This window comes from Sminthopsis crassicaudata, chromosome 2 (assembly GCF_048593235.1).
Source record: "Sminthopsis crassicaudata isolate SCR6 chromosome 2, ASM4859323v1, whole genome shotgun sequence".
Lineage (NCBI taxonomy): Eukaryota > Metazoa > Chordata > Mammalia > Dasyuromorphia > Dasyuridae > Sminthopsis > Sminthopsis crassicaudata.
The window spans coordinates 570,253,274-570,277,160 of NC_133618.1; the positions used below are offsets into that span (position 1 = coordinate 570,253,274).

At 34.2% G+C, this 23,887-nt stretch overlaps 1 protein-coding gene across 3 annotated transcripts in view; it reads left to right on the plus strand.

The window, feature by feature from the left end:
• The window catches only part of ARNT2 (aryl hydrocarbon receptor nuclear translocator 2), a 258,328-nt gene that overhangs the window by 171,896 nt on the left and 62,545 nt on the right, over positions 1-23,887 (plus strand). For all 3 annotated transcript variants that reach the window (XM_074295242.1, XM_074295240.1, XM_074295241.1), the window contains 3 exons: positions 13,911-13,987; positions 21,818-21,952; positions 23,515-23,589. In XM_074295242.1, the coding sequence (XP_074151343.1) occupies positions 13,911-13,987; positions 21,818-21,952; positions 23,515-23,589 (287 nt within the window). The remainder of the gene's footprint in view (positions 1-13,910; positions 13,988-21,817; positions 21,953-23,514; positions 23,590-23,887) is intronic.

The following is a 23,887-nucleotide window of genomic DNA, read 5'->3' on the forward strand; positions in this document are numbered from 1 at the left end:
CCTTTTGGGTTGACAGATCAGAGAGAATTGTTCTATTCATACCATTTCTGGTTCTATATACATATTTGCAAGTGGCTTCACTTTTCTGTTCTTTAGTACTCACATCCTTAAGTGGGGTTAACAGCTCTTGCTCCCATCTGCTTTAAAGAGTTATAGAAAGACTTCATTGAAGAGTTGTGGGACTATGAGTGCATTGTCAAATGTATTTGTTAGTTTTGTTGAAATTTTTTTCTTGGTCTTCAGTTATTAAAAATAGCTTGTTGGATAGAAAAAAATGGAGAAATGTATTTGCAAATGGATATATTATAAGATCAAAAGATGCTAAATAGAATAAGATAAAATGTTTAAGAGTTATAAGAAGACACAGGATCAATCAGCAAGATTTTAAACAAGTATTATGTAATGAACACTATTAGGCTTTATAGAGAATACAGAAAAAAAAAATATGGGACATGATCCATATCACAAATACTTTATAATGAATTTGAGATTAGTCTAACATATGAGAAATAATATTTGACCACAGAAAACAATATTTATGTACTAAAATATGTGATGCAGATCATAAGTGCTGCAGAAGTTGAGGAGAAAGGAAGAACAATGAGGGCTAAAATCAAAATGAATGAGCTGGGACTGAATTGGTCCTTTAAGAATGAATAGAAGCTTCCTCTTCCCATGTAAGAGTTAGAGCCTGCTTCTGGCCAGAAACATCCAATTTCTTTGGACTTTCTCTCTCAATAAAATTCCTTTATACCTAAAAACAAGAATGACTAGAATTGGGAAAAGTGGAAACAAAAATAGAGGCTAGTCTAATAAAGGTACTCAATAGGTTTGTAGACATAGAAGGGAAAATGAGTAAAGTAGTAGAAGTAGTAAAAGTAGGAGTGATTTCAGGAATAGTTTTTGTTGTAGGAGAAGTATAGTAGTAATTCTATTACTAGCAGTAGAATAATAAGAGTGATAGTAATTATATTAATAATTTTAGAAGTAATTGTAATAGTAGAAGTTATAGTAATGAAATAATAGGTATAGTAGTATTAGATTAGTAATTGTAGTAATAGTAGTTGATAATGAGTGTTTTAGTAGTACTAGTAATTATAATAATAGAGGTTGGAATAGTAGAAGTAGTAGTTGTAGTAGAATAGTATTAGTAGTTGTATAAGGAGTGGTAGTTGTAATAGTAGCATAGTAGTAGTAGTAATTGTAATAGTTAAAGTACTGGAGTAGTATTTGTAGTAGCAATTGCAGTAGAATTGAGTAGTTGTAGGATGAGTAGAAGTTAGAATAGTAGTAGTTGTAGTAGGGTAGTAGTAATTATAGTAGTAGCATTTGAATAGTTGTAGAAGTAGAAGTGGTATTACTGATAGTAGTAAAGAATCATTGAAATTATTAGAGGAAGGGAGAGTTATGAAAATGCTATGCATTAGAAAGATGAATCTGGCAGCAGGTAAAGGTTAGATTAGAGAGAATAGAGAAAGAGAAACTAAATATAAGACTTAACAAGAATAGTGGCAGTAAAAATGTGAAAATAAAAACTGGAAGGGGCCTTAACGATCACCTGTTCTCCTTTTGTACATGAGAAAAATCTAATTTGTGGGTCAATATCTAGAAAACATTTATGGAACATTATGTTATGCAGGAAAACAACACAGTGAGCACTTTTTCAAGGGGCTTCACAGTGTTAATAGGATCCATATAAGGAGAAAAAGAGAAAAATCTTGTCTATATTATGTTCCATCAGAAACATCAGTTTTAAGTTATATATAATTTGAGTGTTTAGATTGTTTTAAATGTGCTTAGATCTGGCGTGACTTATATTTCCTAAAGGGAAAATATAATTTCCTGCAGAGACTTTAGCAAAAATGATCTTGTGAAACAGATTATGGAGTCACTGAAATCAATTAAAATATCCTTAATTATCCTCTTAATACCCAAAGCCACTTCAATGAAGAAGTTAAAGAAAATATCCAAACTTTTTCTGCTTATTGATGGATTACAGTGCATTGTATATAATGATAATAATGATGATGATGATAAATTTTTACATAGTACTTTGTTTCACAAAGTTATTTACAGACATTATCTTTCACAATAACCTCAAGAAGCAAGTGGTATCTCCATTTTCAAATGAGAAAGGAGATTCTGGGAGTCTAAGCATCTTGGACAGGGTCAGACAGATGGTTAGTCAATGTCTGAAGTAGGATTGGAGCTCAGACTCCAAGTCCAGTACTCTATCTCTACTCCATGCTCAGCAGTAATATTATCAATGAAGTATGGTAAATAAATAACATGATAGGCTTGTTCTGATATATAAGGGTAAATTAAGAGATTTGACTCTATTTTTCCAGTGACTCAATTTATTCAAGAATGCTGTTTTATGAGATTTCTAAATTAGTCATCTTCATTGACTAATTGTGAGACATATCTTACAAATGTGAGCCTTTGAACACAAAAAGAGCTAAGTGAAAGAATGTGGATGATTTTTCACAATTAGTAATTTTAAAAAAATCTCAAAATGTATGCTATACAAATGATAATCATATTCATCTACAAATCATAGAACATATGTCAACAAATCAATATTTGCACAAAGTATTTTTCAAGATACTGTTAACATATAGTCTAGTGATTAACTCACTCTTGCTTTTACTATAGTTACATTGATTAGTATCTAAATTAAAAGGGGTTCTGAAACTTCACATTGGGAATTTGTTTTTCTAAAATTCTTTGCTCTTATAAGCAGATAATGCTAAAGCCAGACTAGAATGACGGAAGATTAAGAATTTTGCCATATTCAGCATCATAAGATATTTAATCATTACAAAAGGTGATTGAAAATGCCCTCAAGACTCAGGGTGGAGGAGATTATGAAGAGAAGAGCAAATAGATCCATTTGCCTTTTGAGGTTTGAGAGAATTTTATTAGTGAACTGAGATTGGTCAAGTGTGTCTCCTTTGGGCTAAATTGAAACCTGAGGATCCATTGGCTTGTAATGGGGGATAATTTATGAGCTGTTCAATCCATTCCATCTGAGTAGGAGTTAGAAGGCTTAAAATATGGCTAGCCAGGACTTCAGATTGATTTTAATCTATGGTTGAACAGAATGAAATGAGATGAGGGTCATCCTAAGTAACAGAGCTGTCAACTGAAAATAAGCAAGAAAACTGCATTGGAGAATAGGATGATTAGTTGTCCTAGACAATCAATCCAAGTGGGGCAGGATTCCCAATTGGGCAGACACAAAGTAAAACCTGACAAAGGAACAGATTAATTTGGAATTTCAAAAGATAAAAGTACTTCTAGGTAAAGGTTTCATATGAACAGGATTACTGTCAAGTGCTAGGTCAGCATGTTGGGCACTGTTTTGACTATCTCAAATCTATTCATGATGACTTTTTGCTTTATTCCCAAAGTGATGTACAAAAAAGTTCAGGAGTTATTTTTTTTCCAACTGGCTCCTGATAATCAGGAAATCTTTCTTTGAAAGTTTTAACCTGCCAGAGTGAGGTTTATTGCAAATGTCCTATCAAAGGGCTCACAGAAAAGCTCAGAGATTCTAATTAACTATAATAATTATAATTCATATTCATATAGCACATTTAATGTGACTAAAAACTTTCTTTGTAATAACCAGTAAATAGTAGGATAAGTATTATGATGTTCATTTTAGAGAGGGGGAAGGCAAAGTTTAAAGGGGCTAATGATTTGCTCAAATTCATTTGGTTGAGAATGTAGAAAGCCATGCTCAAATCCAAACCTTCTATCTCTAAGACCAATGATCTTACCATTACACTCTCTATTGATTCCAATAGGTCTTGAACTCCATCAGTTGGAAAGTAATAAAGTTAACCCATCATGAGTACAACGTGCTCCTGGAAATGGTTTTAACACCACCTAACTTTGCCTTTGTTTTCATGAAACAAGGAGAAGGATTTGGGGAGCCTTGTACATACAGTTGGAGAATCTTTTGCATCTGCAGCACCCAGCATAGTGCTTGGTACATAGGAGGCATAATAAGGATATATTGGCTGTCCTGCTTTAATGGTAAATAGATCAGCATGGTCAGATCTTTTCTAGAGGCAGGCCAGGGTACAAGCCTAACTTAAGACAGGGATTTGTATTATAAGATAAGATCATAGGATGATCAATTCCTATATACATGGCTCTCTTCAACAATGAGATGATTCAGACCAGTTTGAATTATCTTGTGATCCAGAGCCATCTTCATCCAGAGAGAGGATTGTGGGAACTGAGTGTGGACCACAACATAGTATTTTCACTTTTTTGTTGTTGTTTGCTTGCGTATTATTTTCTTCATCATTTTCTTTTCTGATTTGATTTGATTTTCCTTGTACAGAAAATTAATTATATAAATATGCATGCATATATATTGCATTTAACATATATTTCTACCATGTTTAACATGTATTGGACTACTTGTCATCTAGAAGAGGGTGTAAGAGAGGGAGGAACTGGAATACAAAGTTTTGTAAAGACTAATGTTGCAGAATTATCTATGCATGTTTTGAAAAATAAAAAAAGCTTTAATTTAAAAAAATAAAAGATCCATGTACCTAGGGACAACCCATATTAATCAATGTCAGAAAAACCTCCAACTCCTGATAATCAAATTCAAATGCTAGACAATCAGGCTGAATGTTCACATTCCATTTTACTACACAAAGGGGAAACAGAGACTGTCTAAGAAAATAAGAATTGTTCTTTGTACCTTTTGGGCATATATTCACAATATTTTAAAAAGGTCTTGCCTACCATAAAATAAAATAAAATAAAATAAGATCGACTCCTTGCCCAAGTTTCAAAACAAAATAATAATTATTAACTTTCTTGGAAATAAGTGTTATAAAAAAATTAAAACTGGTCATTGTTTCCCTATAAACTATAGCTCCATATTAAATACTCACAGAACTGTAGATATAATGTAATGTTTCCGTTTCTGTTAATCTTTTAATGTTGTCCAGTTTACTATTTTCCCACTGCTAAGCCTTCTGAGTCCTTTCTCATTGATATTAAAGAAGCATAGAACTGGATATGCCCTTAAAAGTCATCTAGACAATATTTTTATTTTACAGGTAAAGAAACAGGCTCAGGTAGGTTAAGAGAATTACATGAAGTTTCAAAGTTTAGTAGAAACTGAGCTTCTAATTCCCAGTCCTCTTATATTCTTTTTTACCACACTGCTTCTCAATGATCACAGTTTCTTGTTTATTATTTTTATTTAAAATAAACAGTCCATATTTACAAAGGAAAAATATTCCCAGCAAGTCCAGATACATGTTAAATGTACACACACACACACACACACACACACACACACACACACACACTTTGTAACTTTTTCTCTGTGAAGAACAAATAGAATTGGTTGTTTTATGTATATTCGTTTGGAAAGATATGTCTAAGTTATTTATACCACATGTTTTCAATTTGAGATTCTATTGTTAGCAACATTTCACCATCATTTTGAAATAGTAATCAAGCCACATGCTATATGACTGAATTACTGGACAATACAATCTAAGGAAATCAAAAATACAGGTAACAAAAGGGCACTGAAAATACACATAGTGGGTAAAAAGGAAGGCTGCAGCATATGATCAGTAATTATTTACACATGAAAATTATAGTAAGGAATGTTAGGAAGGACATATGCCTGGAAAAGATCAGTCAGTCAAGTGGACTACCCAAGGAGGGCACTGGTTCTTACTTCAAATATGGATTTTAAAAAAATAGCAAAAGGACTTCAGGATGTAGAGTATTGAGAATAATTATATTATAGGAAGGCCTGTGAGTTTACACCATGCGAGTTGGGGAGAAGTGTACTCAAACCCAGGATCAATCAAAATGATATATTCAGGGGGAATAATTCTGAAGTTTTAAGCACATTCCATTTTTTCTGGCACCATTTGGGAATGAGCTGTTCCACATAAGCAAATTTTTCAAATAACTTTGTCAAGAATTTTTTAAAACTTTAATTATTTTAAATGGAAATCTTTCAAAATGATGCATATCCATGACTTCTTAAATAGAATATGAACTTAATTTAACCTTTTTCTTGTTATAAACATCTATTGTACTGTACTATAATGTAGCTAGCTAGCTACTTAGATAGATTATTTATTAAGTGCCAAGGACTGGACTAAGTGCTACCATACAAATACCAATAAGTTCAAGGAATTTAGATTCTAATCAGGGAAAACAACATGGAAAGGGTGAAAATATATCAAGTAGAAGAGAAGGAGACTGTATGAAGTGATATGGAGACCCAGACTCCAACAAGATAAACTAGGGGACCTAAAGTTAAAATCTAAATTTGGGGGGACTTGAAGAAAAGAATTGGGCAGGTAAAAAACTATGATGGTTGAAAGTAAATTTGAGGTGAAGAGATAGTTATTGAGGTGTTTACACCTATAACAAATGATCTCAGATTGTTGTGTTTTGTATGTTCATTTTCTTTATATATACATAGTTTTTTCTGCCACCACTCTTGCCCTTATTATAAGGCTATTAGCCATAGCATTTTGCATCTTTTAGCCTATCCCACTAGCACCTTTCCCTTCATACCCCTTGCTTTCTAATTTGATATTCCTAATCTGTTGTAGGCTTAGAAATCAGAAAAATAGATTTGTTGGTATTTTCTAAATAATAACTCAAACCAAAAAACTTTTTATAAGTAAAAGGCATAAATTTTAATTTATAGACTTAGTAGCATCTATTTTAATAATTTAAAGAGTTTTTCTGCTTACTTCCTAATCTAGTGCCTGACAGATGAAATTAATAGTTAATGTCATTCAGATAAATGAAGTTCTTCTGTGCTCTAAGTTAGAACTAACCCACATTTAAATAATATATTATGAAGAACAAGATATTAATCTTCTGTGGCTCCCCAAAGTAAAGTCTTAACATTTGTTTTGGAATGAGAGTGCATTAGAGACTTTTAAAATTCTAGTCTTTGCAGTGTTAACCTGCTATTGCCATACAGGGACAATTTTTCCCTCTCGTACCTCTGTTAGTCATATAAGTAGGAATGTTTCCCCATATCCAACTAGAAGATTTTATTTACAAAATGAAAAATGACGTGTGAGAAAAGCAATTATCATATTTTGGCTATATGTCATGCAATTTAAAAATCCCCAACATGACCTATTTAAGCTATTGAAGGTGAAAAATTAGAAATGGATAAAAGAATAGAAATTGACTGTCTTAATTTCCTATAGAAGATTAGCCAACATTGATCAGGATTTGAACTCAGTCCCTCTGATAAGATTAGGGTTTTCCCCCTACTTTTGTAATTCATCATCCCCTACTAGTGAGCTTCCCCACAGTGATTTTTAATTACAACTAACTAGCCAGAGAGTTGACTTTTAGAATGGGCTACATTGGAGATTTTAAAGAAGAGGATGATTACCAGTAGCTGAAGGTATTGGAAAAGATTGCTTATCATGGACCAACTATATGCCTCTGAGGTTCTTTTCAACTCTCAGGTTCTGAGATGATATTTCCAGATTATGGTACAAGTGCAACCCAGTCATAGTAGCAGAGCTATACAAAAAGAATCCTATTAAAAATATAAGATATTTGTCAGGCGCAGAAGCAGAGATCAAGCAGGATTAGTGAACTGAGCTGTTTGCTCAAGAACAAGGAGAATCGACCTATGAGGAATATGATTGGGTGGGGTTCATATCTCATCAAGAAGAAAAATCAGAGATGGAAAATTTCAAGAATAAAACCAATTTGGCTGTCAGTTCAAGCAAATAATATGAAACAAACTGGTAAGAAATGACAAAAATGAGACCTTAGTTAATTACCCCTGGCAATTATCTCTTGACAGCCTAGGCTGGTATGCAATTAGTCTCACCTCTCTTATTACTTAAAGGGGTCCTGATAGTTGGCTAGACTGTGGCCTTGTTCCCAAATGCATGCGCATTATTTGGTCTCAATAATATGATCTCTTAGAAGAATTGTGACTCTTAAGTTCTCACATAATATCACAATCAAAATAATCATAATTACAGTAATGATAATAATAGCTATCATTTACATAGCACTGTGCTAAGTACTTTACAATTATCTCATTTGTTCTTCATATTAAATAGGTGCTATTATAACTTCACTTTACAGGTAAAGAAACTGAGGGAAGCAGAGGTTATGTGATTTGCCCAGGTTCTCACAGGTAGTAAATTACTGAGGCTAGATTTGAATTCTGATGTTCCTGATCCAACCCAAGTATCCCTAATCATACAGAGAATATCAGAGCTGAAAGTGACCTTTATCAAAGGTCTCCATATAGGGTCATATAATTAAATGTGAGGGTCCCAGAAAATTCAGGTACATAAGGTTTCTGAATGCAATGACCAAAAATTAATTCAAAATCAAATGGGTAATGAATTTAAGGTATTTCTGGCAGCACTTGCCCATGTACTTTTCCTGTAGCCTTAATTCTAAACATACAACATGTACCTTTTGAACTGTGTATGCATGAACTCCTTCAGAAACACGTAGATTCAGATTCAAGATGGGATCCTGTAGGGGCAGCTAGGTGGAGCACCAGCCCTGAATTCAGGAGGACCCAAATTCAAATCTGATCTCAGACACTTAACACTTCCTAGCTGTGTGACCCTGGGCAAGTCACTTAACCCCAGCCTCAGGAGGAAAAAAAAATGGGATCCTGTAAAATTCTGGGGGGCAAAAAACTTTAAGAAACTCTTGCCAGTCTCCTCATTTTTACAAACAAGAAAACTGAAAACTACAGATGGGAAGTTATTTATCCAGGATCAGACAATTAGTTGATGGAAGACAGTATTTCAATTTAAATCTAGAGGAGATTTCTTTAATTTTTTTGTGTCTTAGACCACCTTAGTCATCAGGTTGATTCTTTAGACACTTTTCCAGAACAATAATTTTAAATGCATAAAATAAAATACATAAGATCACAAAGTAAAGCAATTGTATTGAAGATGTCATTTTTTACCATCTGAATTAATGTACTCTCCTTCAAATCTATCTACAAATGTCACATGGTATTTATGAACCTAAAGTTAATAACTCCTCATCTAGAACTCTTTCCCACCATTACCTTCTGCACCTTTTTATATGAAAATTCTTCTCATACTTTCCTAGATTGTGAGGTTTGGGTCAGACATATGTTTATTTGAAATTGAAAAAAATAGGCTGAAGTAGGAAGCAGATATATAATGTAAACATCACCAGCCTCCTCCTATTTTCCCTTAGCCATTTCTATAGCATGGACTATGAGGGGAAAATTGCAATTGGAGTTTTTAAAAAACATGAATTCAAATCCTTAGGATTTAATTTAACTAGATGTGTTGATTCTCTAGGATCCTTAATATTTTTATCTGTAAAATAGAAAGATAATATTAATATTCCAGGATTTTTGTAGAGAAAGTTCTTTGCAATCTATAAAGTGCTCCATAAAATATGAGCTATTATTTAAAATGAAATAACTGAAATGGTTTCATTTCAGGTGATAAGCAAACAGCAAATGCCTTGGTTCTAAATTAAGGACAGTGAAAATGTGAAGTTTGTTAAGTCTCATTTCTCTGATTCTGAGCATTTATGAATTATTTCATCTTGAAAGTACTATTCCTGTTAATTAGTTGGGATATTGGCAATAATGATTCTGGTTATAACTGAAACTTGTAGTAATACTTTTAAGTGCAGAAGAACACATGGCTTCAATTGACACTGCCCTCACTTGAATGGTGAGGAGGGAATTTGATGGCATGTTTGAGGCAAAAGTTAGTATCAACCAATGAAAAAGCAAGCACCTACTAATTCCACATGCCAAAAACTGTGCTAGGTCATGGGGAAAGAAAAACAAAAATGAAGCAATCTCTGCTATGAAAAAGCTTTTATTCTTTCAGAGAGGCAACATATATTGAAACAGTTGATTCTCTAAAGGTTTATTGAAAACCAGAATAATAAAATTGGAATAGAAATGAAAATAAGGAAAATAGAAAAGAAAGGAATAGAAAGGAAAATTGGAATAAAAAAGCCATATTCTAACCCCTTTATTTTCCTGCTGAAGAGACTGAAGCCAAGGGAAAGTGAGTGATGTACCTATAATGGCAGACCAAGCAAAAGTGAGATGAGAACATGTTTTTCTTGACTTCTCCTCTAGTTCTCTTACCACAACACATCGGTAAGAGAGGTAACCAGAAAACCACAACAGAATGCTTCTCTGTCAATGCTCAAAGCCCCAAGGTAAAATGAATGAATCAGCTACAGTAGGCAGCCAGGATATCATGGGAATTCCAACACTATGGATTGTCAGATAGTCCATAAATATTCATTATCTAACATGTTCCAGGCATTCTGCAAAGTGTTTGGGAAACAAAGACAGACAAAAAATAGACCTTGTTCTCAAGGAGCAAATAGTCAAAAAGGGGATACAACATGCAAATAACTATATGTAACAAGCTACATGAAGCATAAATTGGAATTATCAATAGAGGAAAGGCATAGATTTATGGGAGATTGGGAAAGGCTTCCTATAGGAAAAATAACTGGATATGATGCTTTTAGGCTATAAATTGCATAGGAATTATAGGAATTGTAGAGGGAAGCAAATATATCACTGAATATGAAAAACAAGTACAATAGTTTGTCTCAAAATCTCACCAAATAGGACAGAGGTAGATACACCCAGAGAAGAAACACTGGGAGGGGAATGTAAATTGTTAGCACTAATATCTGTCTGCCCAGGTTGCATGTACCTTCGGATTCTAATGTTTATTGTGCAACAAGAAAATGATATTCACACACATGTATTGTACTTAGACTATATTGTAACACATGTAAAATGTATGGTATTGCCTGTCGTCGGGGGGAGGGAATAAGGGAGGGGGGGTAATTTGGAAAAATGAATACAAGGGATAATATTATAAAATATATATATATATATATATATATATATATATATATATATATAATAAAAAAAAAAGATGAAAAAAAAAATCTCACCAAATAATGAAATAAGTGCATAAATCATATGCTTTAGTAATATAAGATATTATCCTAGAACTCTGCTATAGACATGACCCAAATATTGATACTAGTCTAGAATGCTAAAAGATTAAGGAAGCTGGGAAATGAGACCAAACAATCAATGAAGGACCTACATGTGCAGCACACTGTTCTAGGTGCCAGGGATATAATTTTTTTAAGTATATAAAAACAAATAAATATAATATGATTTTGGAAAGGAGGGCACCAGTAACTGAGAAAATCAATAACAAATTATAGACATTTTTAATTTACATAGCACTTTCAAGTTCATTACGAGCTTTCCTCTTATGAAGCTACTATCTGAAATAGATAATGCAAAAATTGGTGTATCTATTCTAGAGATGTGGAAACTGAAACTTCAAGTATCAAATATCATGCCCATAATTAGTAAACGTTAAAAGTAGGATTGAATACCAGATTTCTTATCCCCTATCCTCTTTCCATTGAGAGAAATCTTCATTATCTACGCATAGAAATATGTATATTGGAGAAATACCACATTGGGATTCTGATGTGGATAGAACAAGCTATTTCTTCCTAGAGCAAGTTAATACCAAAATCCAAAAAAGAAGTATGCTGACTTAGGCCTAAGTGTAAGCATATACAGAAAATATTTGTTGGTGAACCATAATTACAACATATTCAGCTTCTACATTTAAGGATGCCAATGGATGTCTTCTGCTATTCAGAGGGCTGGTATGTCGAAGGGAGAGTAGTTCTGTTCTATGTTGCTCCTAAGACTGTAACTATGAGTGGGAAGATGTAAAGAGGGAAATAAGTTTCAATTCAATACAATGAAAACTATTAGAATGTCCAACAGTGGAAGGAAAAAGCTGCCTTGTGAACGCTGGGTACCTCATCGCTAAAGGTTCTTCAACTGAATAGGTTTGTGAGAAGAAAAATTTATTAGGTTGGAGGTTGGACTTTGTTAATCTTTTAAGTAGAATTCTAATAATAGTTAACATTTTATAGTGAAATATAGTTTATAATGTACTTTCTTTAAGGCAGTAACAGTTTATTTTTAACACAGAGTGGAGTTATTTATATAGGAAGGAAAAAAACTACTGAATATAAGGTCAAGGTATTTGAATTCAAATCTCAGCTACTCAGTGTGTGTGTGCCATTGGACAAATATTTCACCTGTCTGTATCTCGTCATTCTCATTTGTAAAATGAAGGGTCTGGATTAGATGACTTCTAAGGGCTCTTTCTGCTTTAAAGTCTTGATGCCCTGAACCCTATGAAGCTGGCAGAGTAATATTATTAAACTCATTTTACAGATGAAGAAACTGAAATTTAGCAAGGCTAAGTTACTCAAGCTGGTAAGTTCCAAAGATGAGACATGAACCCAAATCTCCCAGCCTTCTTCCTAGTGCTCTTTCTATCATGCCACAAAGGTTTTTTTAATTTTGTATTGTTTTATTGAACATTCTGGTGGGAGAGGAGTCTATCAATGAGTATTTTAAGTTTGAGAGAAAAAAATATAATAAAATACAGAAGCACAAATAAAACTTATTTCTCAAAAAAAAACAGGGAATTTTTTTGGGAAAAATAACCTACAAAAAGCTTGTACATTATTTTAAAAAACACCTCCTTGGAAGCCCACAATAGCTATTTGCTAAAACGGGTTTTGAGAGAAGGGAAAAACATCATATTTTTGGAGAAAGACATGGAACTCATTTTATAGATGGAAACACAGATTGTGAAATAACTTGTGCAGTGTCACACAAGTTGAATAGGTGGCCCAACTATTCTTTGTACTATCACTGTGATATTTCCCACTACCCATATCCAGCTTTTAATTTTGAACATTCCCTATGCCTAGCACTGTGTCTTTTACATAATAAAAGTTTAATGAATAGTTACTGGGTGGAATGATTAAGCTTTTAAAATGATAAATATGAACATTTCTATAAACATTTTAAGATTTACAAAGTACTTTTTGTTGCAACACTTTTGTGTTATGGTAATACCATTGTTCTCAGCATGATGTAGAAGAAAGCACATTGGAGTAAGAGGATGTACGCTTTGAATTCTGGCTCTGCCATTTTGTAAAGTTGGATGAGTCATTTCCTGCCATTGGGCTCTAATTTTCTTATCTGTAATTTGAAAGAGATGGACTAGATTATTTCTAAGGTTCCTTCTAGCCCTTAATATTATGAACTAATTTTGACAACAGGGGCAACTGAATTTGCCTAAGGTTACATTCCTACCCACCTAGTCTCAGCTGCTAGCTTTTCCTCTAGCAGGGGCTCCAGAATGGACATAAAGTTCTTTGAGCAGGTAACATATATGTGAGGAATAAGGGGGATTTATTTATTTAAACTTTTGAAATCTTCTGTGAAGATTCTACACCAAACATTTTTATTTAATGGAATCATCATAGAATTAGATAGAATGTTTTTCCTGGACAGGAAATTGGTGGTTAGAGACAAGAAACAAAGGATAAAATATGATGGAGTATTTCTTCATATGGAGAAGTATAAACAGTGGGCTCTCCCAAGTCATGTGGCAGCATGACTTTTTCAACACTTTTACAAATGATCTGGAGGAGTTTCCATACTTAATCCAAAAAGTGTGTGGTGAATGATAGCTTCAATTTCCTCTTCACAATGCATGTTAGTCAAGCTGTTAATAAACAGCACTGACCACTGATATGAGTTTTGTTTTGTGTCATTTCCTTTGCTTAGGTCAAAGTAAATGTTCTGGCTAACATTGTAATGACCAAGAGGGGCTAATTCACATAACAGATAATTAACCCTTGGATAATTGAGAGTGTATTTATAATAGAGTAAATCAGGGCACTTTTCCTATTATTGATTTCACACATAATGGTGATGGTGGTGCTATTCCTCATTTCAGGAATGACTATACCTGAAGAAGATGCTGATGTGGGACAAGGTAGTAAATATTGCCTTGTGGCAATTGGGAGACTTCAGGTAAGACTAATTTCTATCCTTATATTTTTATCTCATTTTCAATCATGATGCATCAATGTTTGAATTTTCAAAGAACTTTGGTATCATCTTTGTAGATAGGATAAAGGGCTCCTGCAAAGAAAGAATTTCATTTGCATGGCTATCAACATAAAATAAATCTATATAAGCCACCCCCATCCAAGAACCAAAATGTTTGATGTCATCCAGTCCACTAGATTGCTATTCAGAAATGCATGCCTTCTTTGGTTGGTATACAAAATTATTTGGAACCTTGACCTATTAGGCTAACTGCTCTATTTCTTGTATGTCACGTGCAAGACAGAAATGTTTTTACTTTATATGGGCTAAGTCATCATTTGCTTCTAGACTGAAAATAATAACAGATCTACACAGAATGTAAATTAGGATTAAAATGGATTTTGTTTGATTATATACCTTCTGCTTTACTCAGATTGGTCTCGATCCACTTGTAAAATATGAAGAACTCATTGTTCCTCCCTTTATTCTCATGGTAGCATAATAACTGACATGACTATAGTGCTTTAAAGTAATAAAAATGCCACAGGTAGTAATATCCTAATTTTACAGATAAGGAAACAAAGGCTTAGAAAATTTAAGGGATTTGCTTAGGAACACAGAAGAGGATTTGAATGAAGGATGTCTTGATTCTAAGTTCAGTACCTTCTTGACCACGCCAAGCTCTCTGTCATTGTTCTCACCTGAAATGTTTACCCCTCACAGTTTTACCTATCAAAATTCTACCTGTCCATCAAAGTTCATTTTACATCCTTCATGAAGTCTTCCCTGATTGCTTCAGCCCTTACTCTTCTCAGAACTCAGAGAAGTCCATATTCGAATCAAGCCAATAATTTCTGTGTGTATATTAGATGTAATAGATTTATTGGATAACTACTTATTTTTCACTATCTTTACCCTAGTTGAGACTTTTCTTGCTTATGACCTGGTCTATCATAGTAATGATCCTTAGAATATAATCTTGAGGAAGTGTTTCCCTATTGCCTTTGTATCCCTAGTACCTAGAAGCCTAGCATATACAAATTACTCAATAAATGCTTTTTGCTTAATCCTTGGAACCTATTATGTGTATAGCTAACATATGAATAATACTAAAGTAAACTTATTTTGGGGAGGCAATCAGGGGTAGGTGACTTGCCCAGCATCACACAGCTGGTTAGTTTCAAGTGAATGGAGCCAGATTTTAATTAAAGTTCTCCTGACTCCAGGGCTGGTGCTCTATCCCCTGGGCCATGCTGCTCCTAAAGTAAACTTCTGATCATTTTGATATTCTTTATACTACAGAAATTTCTATAGCTCCACATTATCTATGGAATAAATTCCAAAAATCCTTGAGCTCTCCCTCTCCCTTTCCTTTTCCCTCCCTCTTCTCTCTTCTCTCTCTCTCTCTCTCTCTTCTCTCTCTCTCTCTCTCTCTCTCTCTCTCTCTCTCTCTCTCTCTCCCTCTCTTTCTCTCTCTTTTTCCCTCTCTCCCTCTCTCCCTCTCCCTCTCCCTCTCCTCTCCCTCTCCTCTCCTCCCTCCTCCCTCCCTCCCTCCTCTCTCTCTCTCTCTCTCTCTCTCTCTCTCTCTCTCCTCTCTCCCTCTCTCCCTCTCCCCCTCTCCCCCTCTCTCTCTCTCTCTCTCTCTCTCTCTCTCTCTCTCCCTCTCCCTCTCTCTCTCTCTCTCTCTCTCTCTCTCTCTCTCTCTCTCTCTCTCTCTCTCTCTCTCTCTCTCTCTCTCTCCTTCTCCTCCCTCTCTCTTTCTCTCCTTCTTCCTCCCTCCCTCTCTCTTTCCCTTAGAGCTTAATAAGGCCTTGAACCAAAATTACTATTCTTCAACTACTCACCTTACTCTGTTCTTCCTTATGTCCCTGCCTTTGTTGATATGCACAAGTATTTTTTTGCATGGAATTCTTTCTTCTACCCATTGCTAACTGTGAACTTCAACTCATAACTGAACACTCAAAAATCCATGAAATATTTTCTGTTCATTCCCCACCCTCCAACTGAAAATAATTCTCTTTATCCTCTATTCTTCTTAAGTTCTTTGTTTATTCTTTTCCCAGACTGCTGAGTATGTTCTGGTTTATGTTATAAGTGCTTAGTACTATCTGTTTTATAGTATAATTATTAGATTATATATTATTTGAAGTCCAGGACTGTGGTCTTCTCTGTCTCTGAGATTTGGCCAGGATCACATGGCTCATAAGTATCAGGAGAATTTGAACCTAGGTCTTAGGCATAGTATATATTCCATAAATATTTGTTGAGCTATTGAATTAGATTGAACTCACTTAGGGATATGACAGATATTTGAAAGGTTAAGTAACAAAGTAAAAAGGATTTAAATAGCAGTTAAAGGCAGTGGAAGACAGTAAATGATTAATAGCCAAATAGATTATCCAAATGCTAATTGATATAGAAATTCAAAGAACTGAGAAGATCACTATAATTAACACTTAATAATACATTCCTATCTCAGTGTGGTTGCAAAGTCTTCAAGTAGACAAGTTACAAATGTATAAAGGTTAATGTACTCATCTGCCCTCATGAAAGGGATGTATGTGACCTTGAATGAGTCAATTAACTTCTGTTGACCTATTACCTAGTCTCTAAAATGAGGAAACTGGACTGGATGAACACTAAGGTTACTTCATCTTCCACTCTATGATTCTTTGTAATGTGACCCATTTCTTCTTTGGTAATATTATGTTAGATTTCTTTTCTCCAAATGTAAATGAAATTTACATTTAAGAGGTTCTGATCTCTCCCTCTCCTTTCCTTTTCCTTCCCTCTTCTCTCTTCTCTCTCTCTCTCTCTCTCTCTCTCTCTCTCTCTCTCTCTCTCTCTCTCTCTCTCTCTCTCTCTCTCTGTCTCTCTCTCTCTGTCTCTCTCTCTCTGTCTCTCTCTCTCTGTCTCTGTCTCTCTGTCTCTCTGTCTCTCTCTCTCTCTCTCTCTCTCTCTCTCTCTCTCTCTTTTGCACCACAATAGAATTCCCAATCTATATGAGTCAAAGAATCCAGAAAATCTGTAACACTAACAGGTTGTTTCATTTAACTGTACATTCTTAGGAAACTGTTCATCTCTTAGGAAAACTGATGTTAAAACATCAGTTCTTTAGGAGGCACAGAGTTGCATCAGAGGCCAGACAAGCTGAATCTCAGAGGAGTTCAGGTGCTCAGGTTACAATTATTTTCCTTCTTAAAAAAATTTGCCCTTTGTGAACCGTTTTACCATTCTTATACCTAGTGATTTGGGTCCTCGCATTTCTCAAAATAATTTATAAAACTATAGAAAGAGGAAGAAGTGTCAATTGAAGATCAAGAATTTCTTCAAAAACCCTATACACATTCTAATCCTTGATTTTCCAATCACTCATGTGACCTTCATTCCTTTACTCCAACAACACTTTAATTTTTAAATTCAAATAAAACAAAGGAAGATGTCACATATAATTTTTGCATGCATATATATGTGTGTGAGTGTATATATATGTATGTGTGTGTGTGTGTGTGTGTGTGTGTGTGTGTGTGTGTGTGTGTGTGTACTGCATGGCAAATTATCTTGACAAAATCAGGTAAAATTTACCATCCAGAAATAGGTATGGTATTGGGAGAACTGAGATCCTGAGGGTACATGCATTATTAGAGTTATTGATACAATGTGCATTTAGTTTTTTAGTGCCAGAGAAGAACAAGTCCTTGGGACTGTTTAAGTTAAAATTCTGACTGTGACCAGTCTCTTATTTATGGGAATATACACGTTGAAAAGTGGGAGCAAGGAAGTCACTTCAGACTACTGGTAATCTTAGAATGTGGAGATACATCCTGGAATATTTTAGGTTTCAGACATGGAGAACAAATAAACTTGAGGATGAGTTTCTTGATTTAAAAAATATATACCAAAATGAGCAAGAGTATTTTTAAATATATGAGATAATGTGTAGGAATATAGAGTATACATGGCAAGGGTGGGGAGATAGATCTATCCATACATATATACATACATAGATGGATATAGAGATTGAGAAAAGTGGAAGTAGGGCAACTGGATGACATGGTGGATAGAGTTCTGGATCTTGAATCAGGAAGACTCATCTTCCAGAGTTCACTTCTGGTTTCAAACACTTATTAGCTGTGTGATCCTAGAGAAGTCACTTACCCTCTTTGCCCTAGTTTCCTCATTTGTAAAATAAGCTGGAGAAGGAAATGGCAAACCACTTCAATATCAAGAAAACTCCAAATGGGGGTCAAAGATTTGGATGTGATTGAAATATGACTGAACAAAAACAACAAGGTAGAACAAAACTGTTTTTTTGTTGTTGTTTTGTTTTGTTTTTTTTTGTCTTTTGCCCAGTCTTATGATTCCATTGCTATAAGGAGCTCCAAAATTAAGGTCAATTGTTCAGCATCTTATACTTTAATAGCATCTTTAGTTATATATATATATATATATATATATATATATATATATATATGTATATATATATATATGTATATATATATATATGTATATATATACATATATATATAACTTATGCAGTTTATATATATAAAACATGTAGTTTTATATTTTAAAAAATTTTTATAAAACAGTTTATAGCTACTTAACTCACTGAAAGATCAAATGAATTATTTGTTCAGGTCACATAGCTAGTATAATTAAAGGCAGAACTGAAACTAGGTCAACCTGAATCTGAGGTCAACTCTATCCACTCTACTGTGTAGCTTCTCAGGAGATGACTAATACAATGAAATAAATTTATATAGCATGGAGTAGCATGAAAAGTTACTTCTTTGAAAACATTTTCTGTCAGTAAATTCCCTCTTCTCTCATTTTCTACACTCTATTAACAGCCTATACACTGTCGTGATTTTGATTTCTACCACAGCTCTGTACCTAAAGAGAATGTACTTTCCATCTTTGCCCATGATAAAAATGAACAACCACCCATTGTTAGGTCAGCCACAGAGAAGGTATTAGAAATAGATTTCTCTTTTTTGGCTCTTAGGTTAGTCCATATTCTCCCAGTCTAGCAGGTCTTCAGGACCCAACTTTCTTTTTCACAGACCACAGTCCTACTGGGAAGGTCAAAGACTAAAGTTCTGAGGGATATTACTTTCCACGCTCCATATTTTAGGTCCTTTCCAACCTTAGCAAACCCTGTGTGGAATGAGCTATGTGAAAAGGCTTGGTCACTTCTCCAGCTGTGACTTTTACCCTTTTTCTTTTTGATCTCCCCTTGCTTTCTGTATGGAGGGAGACACCAACATAAGCTGCCTGCAGAGATTGTGGGAAGGGTGGAGAAAGCTATTTTGTCTCAGCCTAATAGCAGAAAGAGGCTCAACCACAATTCATCATGAGAAACTCAGAATATTCTTTATTTCTGAAGAAACCAAGGCAGTCTTGAGTTTCATCAGTTACAGATAGGTTGAACCTGCTGGCACCCTGTTAGGAGAGCAGTATACACAGCAGCAAGGCTGGGAGTAGTAGATAGGCTGTCCAATCATTCCCAGCATCTTTGATTTAGGACTACTCTGAAGAGAGTGTACATGACTTAAATACGTAAAACTTAGAGACTAGTACGTGTCATTTCTATCTTTGTATCCTAAACCAGAGCATTGCACTTATAAATTTAATAAATTGCTAAATTTATTGAATTGTGAAATCATAATTCCATTGTGGTTACACTTCCCTGATTCTAAAACTTTGTTTTATTTTTCTTTATTTCATTCATCTCTTTTCCCCAGATGAACCATTTGCTTTCAAGGAAACTTCACCTTTTTCTATACTTTTTTCCCTAACTCCTGATCAACCACATGATTCTTGCTTTCAAGAATTATTTCTATATTATATTATTTGATCACCAACATTTGTTACCTCTCATATTGCTATCTCTACCATATCTTTGTATTATTGTCTCTAAATTTTTATTGGTATCATATATCTCTTAGCATTGCTTAAATCCTATCATCTATGTACATAAATGTGTATTACTTTAATAGCAGGCAAGATTAGAGCTGAATCTGGGGAAAAGACTAGAAATGGGAGTTCCTGTTCTTTAAACTCGAAGCAATGGGATTCTTGATTCACTGCATTATCATAATTATTCCCATGAAGACCACTGAATTCTAGACTATCTCTAGGTGATAGGAGATCCAGTTTTGTCCTATGCAGAATTGAAGGGCAATGCTAAAAATCCTTGGAGAATAAAGTGTTGTAATTCCTTTACAGTAATTATTTGTGATCAGAGAGCTAGCAATGATAATAAAAACAATAATAATAACTAACAATTATATGGTACTTTAAGATTTGCAAAGTGCTTTTCAAATATAATTTTATCCTCAGAACAACCCTATTTTGCATATAAATAAACAGAGACAACTTATCTACTTTTCTACACACAGCTAGCATCTAAGGCCATATTTGAATTCGTTGCTATCATTTATCTATCAACTTCCCTCATATCCATCCATCTCCTCCTACTGATACAAACCAATTTACAATTCCCATTAGCTCCTTAACCTGGATTATTATAATAACCTCCTAAATTGCCTTCTCTTCTTTTCTTCAATACAGATTTCACAGTACTTCCAAAATTATCTTCCTAAAACAAGCCATATTCTTCTCTTACCTAAAAAAAATAAAAGAAAAAGAAAAACATCTTTGGTGCCTCTGGGTCACTCATTTTCACCATTGCTAATCTTGTAAAGTTCATGACTGTTTATAATTTGACTTATCTCAAATGACTCCCAGTCATGATTCTAATCAAAGTAAATTCCTCACCATTCCTTAATCTTGTCCTATTTTCAGTTCTGTGTCTTCTTCTATTTCTTTATTCCTGTCATCCCATAGAGCTACAATGTCCAGCTAGGTGGTACAATGGATAGAGCACTGGACTTGGACTCAGGAAGATTTTTCTTGAGTTCAAATGCTGCCTCAGACACTTACTAGCTGTACTCTGGATAAATTACTTAACGCAGTTTATCTGATCTGTAAAATGAACTAGAAAACAAAATGGCAAACTACTCTAGCCATTTTTATTAAGAAAAACCCAAAAGGAGTCATAAAGAGAAAAATACAACTGAAATAATTTCCTACTTTTTTTTTTGCCCAGGGTCACACAGCTAGGAAGTATTACGTGTCTGAGACCAGATTTGAACTCGGATCCTCCAGAATTCAAGGCTGGTGCTCTATCCACTGTGCCACCTTGCTGCCCCTACAACTGAAACAATTTAACAGAAGCATCAATAAATCTGGCTGGAATAATGCACTATTTCCCTATCATTCATTCTACTTCTACCTATTTAAATATTTCTTTTCAAGGTTTGAACTCAGATGACCATAGCTACCAAGAAGACTGCCTTTTAACTTGAAAGTGACCCTTCCTTCCTTGAGATGTTCATATCACTTCCTTTGGAACTCTATGACATATTGTAAAGTACCTAAATTTGACTCTTGGTTTTGGTATTTTCTAACTTTGTCACTAAATACAGGCAAGTTACCTAAACTCAAAGAGTCATTGTCTTCATCTGTAAAAAGGGTATAAAAATGCTTTCTTTTGTGCATTTTTCCTGATATTGTTAGGTTCAATATTTAAGTTGAATACTCTCTCTCTCTCAAACATCTTTAATTCACAAAATTTCTTTTCTTATAAATCCAGCACTATTGTGCCTAGATCAATGATTCATGATATTAGTAAATCAAAATAAAGCATATTTTAACATTTGCTTGTTAACAGAAGCATCTCAATATTTTTTTTTATTTCCGCCTCCATGAAATACAAATGCTTTCTTCTGATTCTATCTTTCTCAGGTAACTAGCTCCCCTGTGTGTATGGACATGAACGGGATGTCTGTCCCTGCTGAGTTCTTATCCCGACACAACTCTGAAGGAATCATCACATTTGTAGATCCAAGATGCATCAGTGTTATTGGTTACCAACCACAGGTCAGTAGATGATTTAGGATTCATTATTATTGGCTGACACTATTTAGAAAATCCATCTTCCCTAATGGACAATTAAAAGTACTTATTCTTTATTAGTGACAATATAAACACAGTGTTATAAAGCAAAATTCCTTAAGTAATATGCTCAGTCTAGGTAATTGCTAAGTGTGTTTTGAAGTCTTAGGCAACTCTAAATTAAAAACTCATGGAATAGCATTATACATAATAGCTTTTGTTTTTGTTTTTGTTTTTGTTTTTGTTTTTGTTTTTAACCATCTCTAATGCCTATAAAAGCACCTAGATCTTTTTTAAAGCAGGTACAAATTCTTTCCTCATAACTAAATTACTCATGTGGATCTTTTATTGCCATAGCCTTTTCGGCTAAAATCTTGACTCAAAACATTTGAATAAATATGGCAAATTTATCTCATCTTTTAGATAAAATTGAAGGAAAATAGTTTTACTTCCCACATATTATGGTATTATTTTGGCGGGTAGCTAGGTAGTGCAGTGGATAGAATACCAGTCCTGGAGTCACTTCAAACCTAGCTTCAGACAATTAGTAGTTTTGTGGCAAAGTCAGTTAACCATGTTTACCTCAGCTTCCCTATCTGCAAAATGTGCTAGAGAAGAAAATGTCAAACCACTTCAGTATCTTTTCCAAGAAAATCCCACATGGGGTCATGTAGAGTTGCACAGAACTGAAGTGATTCTGTAACAACCAACAGTATTATATCAGTTCAGTGCTGCTTTAAAAGTCATGACAATAATCCATTTATGCACCCACACCAGCCACAACAGATGCATGTTTTCAGGTGGAGAAGTTTATATCCAGCTACTGTTTTCCCAGTTTTGTCAGCGTAGACTCAAACTCAGCTGAATACTATAGTTTTGACCAGAGAGTAAATATAGCAGCTTGAATTATGTCTTCCTGTACATCCACTTGAATTCAGTGGTTTAGCTTTTTATTGGTTGATTTCTGTGCACAAATACTTATTCATTCCATTAGATATTTTCTTTCATGATCATGCATGCTCTTTTGAATAAACATCAAATAATGGAACTAGGTAGTACATGTTCTCTTAACTACAAAATTGTTTCATGTAGAAAAGCATCTTTTTATCCCTAAGAGAACTGCAGTTTCCACATTTAAACAATTACAGTTTTCACAAGCAACACATCCTGTCTTCACTTGGTAATTTTGCTTTCTTTTAATGTTTATTAGAACCATATTTATTATATTCTGTTCCTCCAAAGCAAATAGAATGTAAAAATCCATCTTCCTAGGAAAAAAAACCCCTACAGTTCCTTGGGCTATTAATGTTTTGCCTTATATAGGCACTGATCTTGCTCTCAAAAAGTCTGATTAACATAAAGTTGCCAACAGGAAGTTTCATATAGACATCAAGAAAAGAATTCTCAACTGTAATTTTAGAGGGCATCTGAGGAGGACTAGTAGGTATGGAAAAGATTGAACAAATAATTATTTTCTTACAACAAAGAAATGAAATATGAACAGTGGAAATTGAAATTGTGTGCTGATGATTTTCTTTTATGTTTAGGATCTTCTGGGAAAGGACATTTTGGAATTCTGCCATCCTGAAGATCAGAGCCATCTAAGGGAGAGTTTTCAGCAGGTACTATCCTAAAATGAGTCCTAGCTTGTGCATAAATCTAAACATTTTTCCATATGCCCAAGAAGATGAGTTTGGATGTAAAGTAATATGTATAGATATTAATACACAAATTACTGTCCCTTAAATAAACCTGCACTAACAATAAAGAAATTTTGACCCCATTTAAAATTTGTGAAAGTATATATAATAGGGATGTGTCAATAAATGTTTAACTAGCTCTCTCAGAGTGAAAAAGTTTGTGTGACATACTTTTAAGCTTAATTTGCAAGAGTGACAATTTCTCCATCACTTTAAGTCT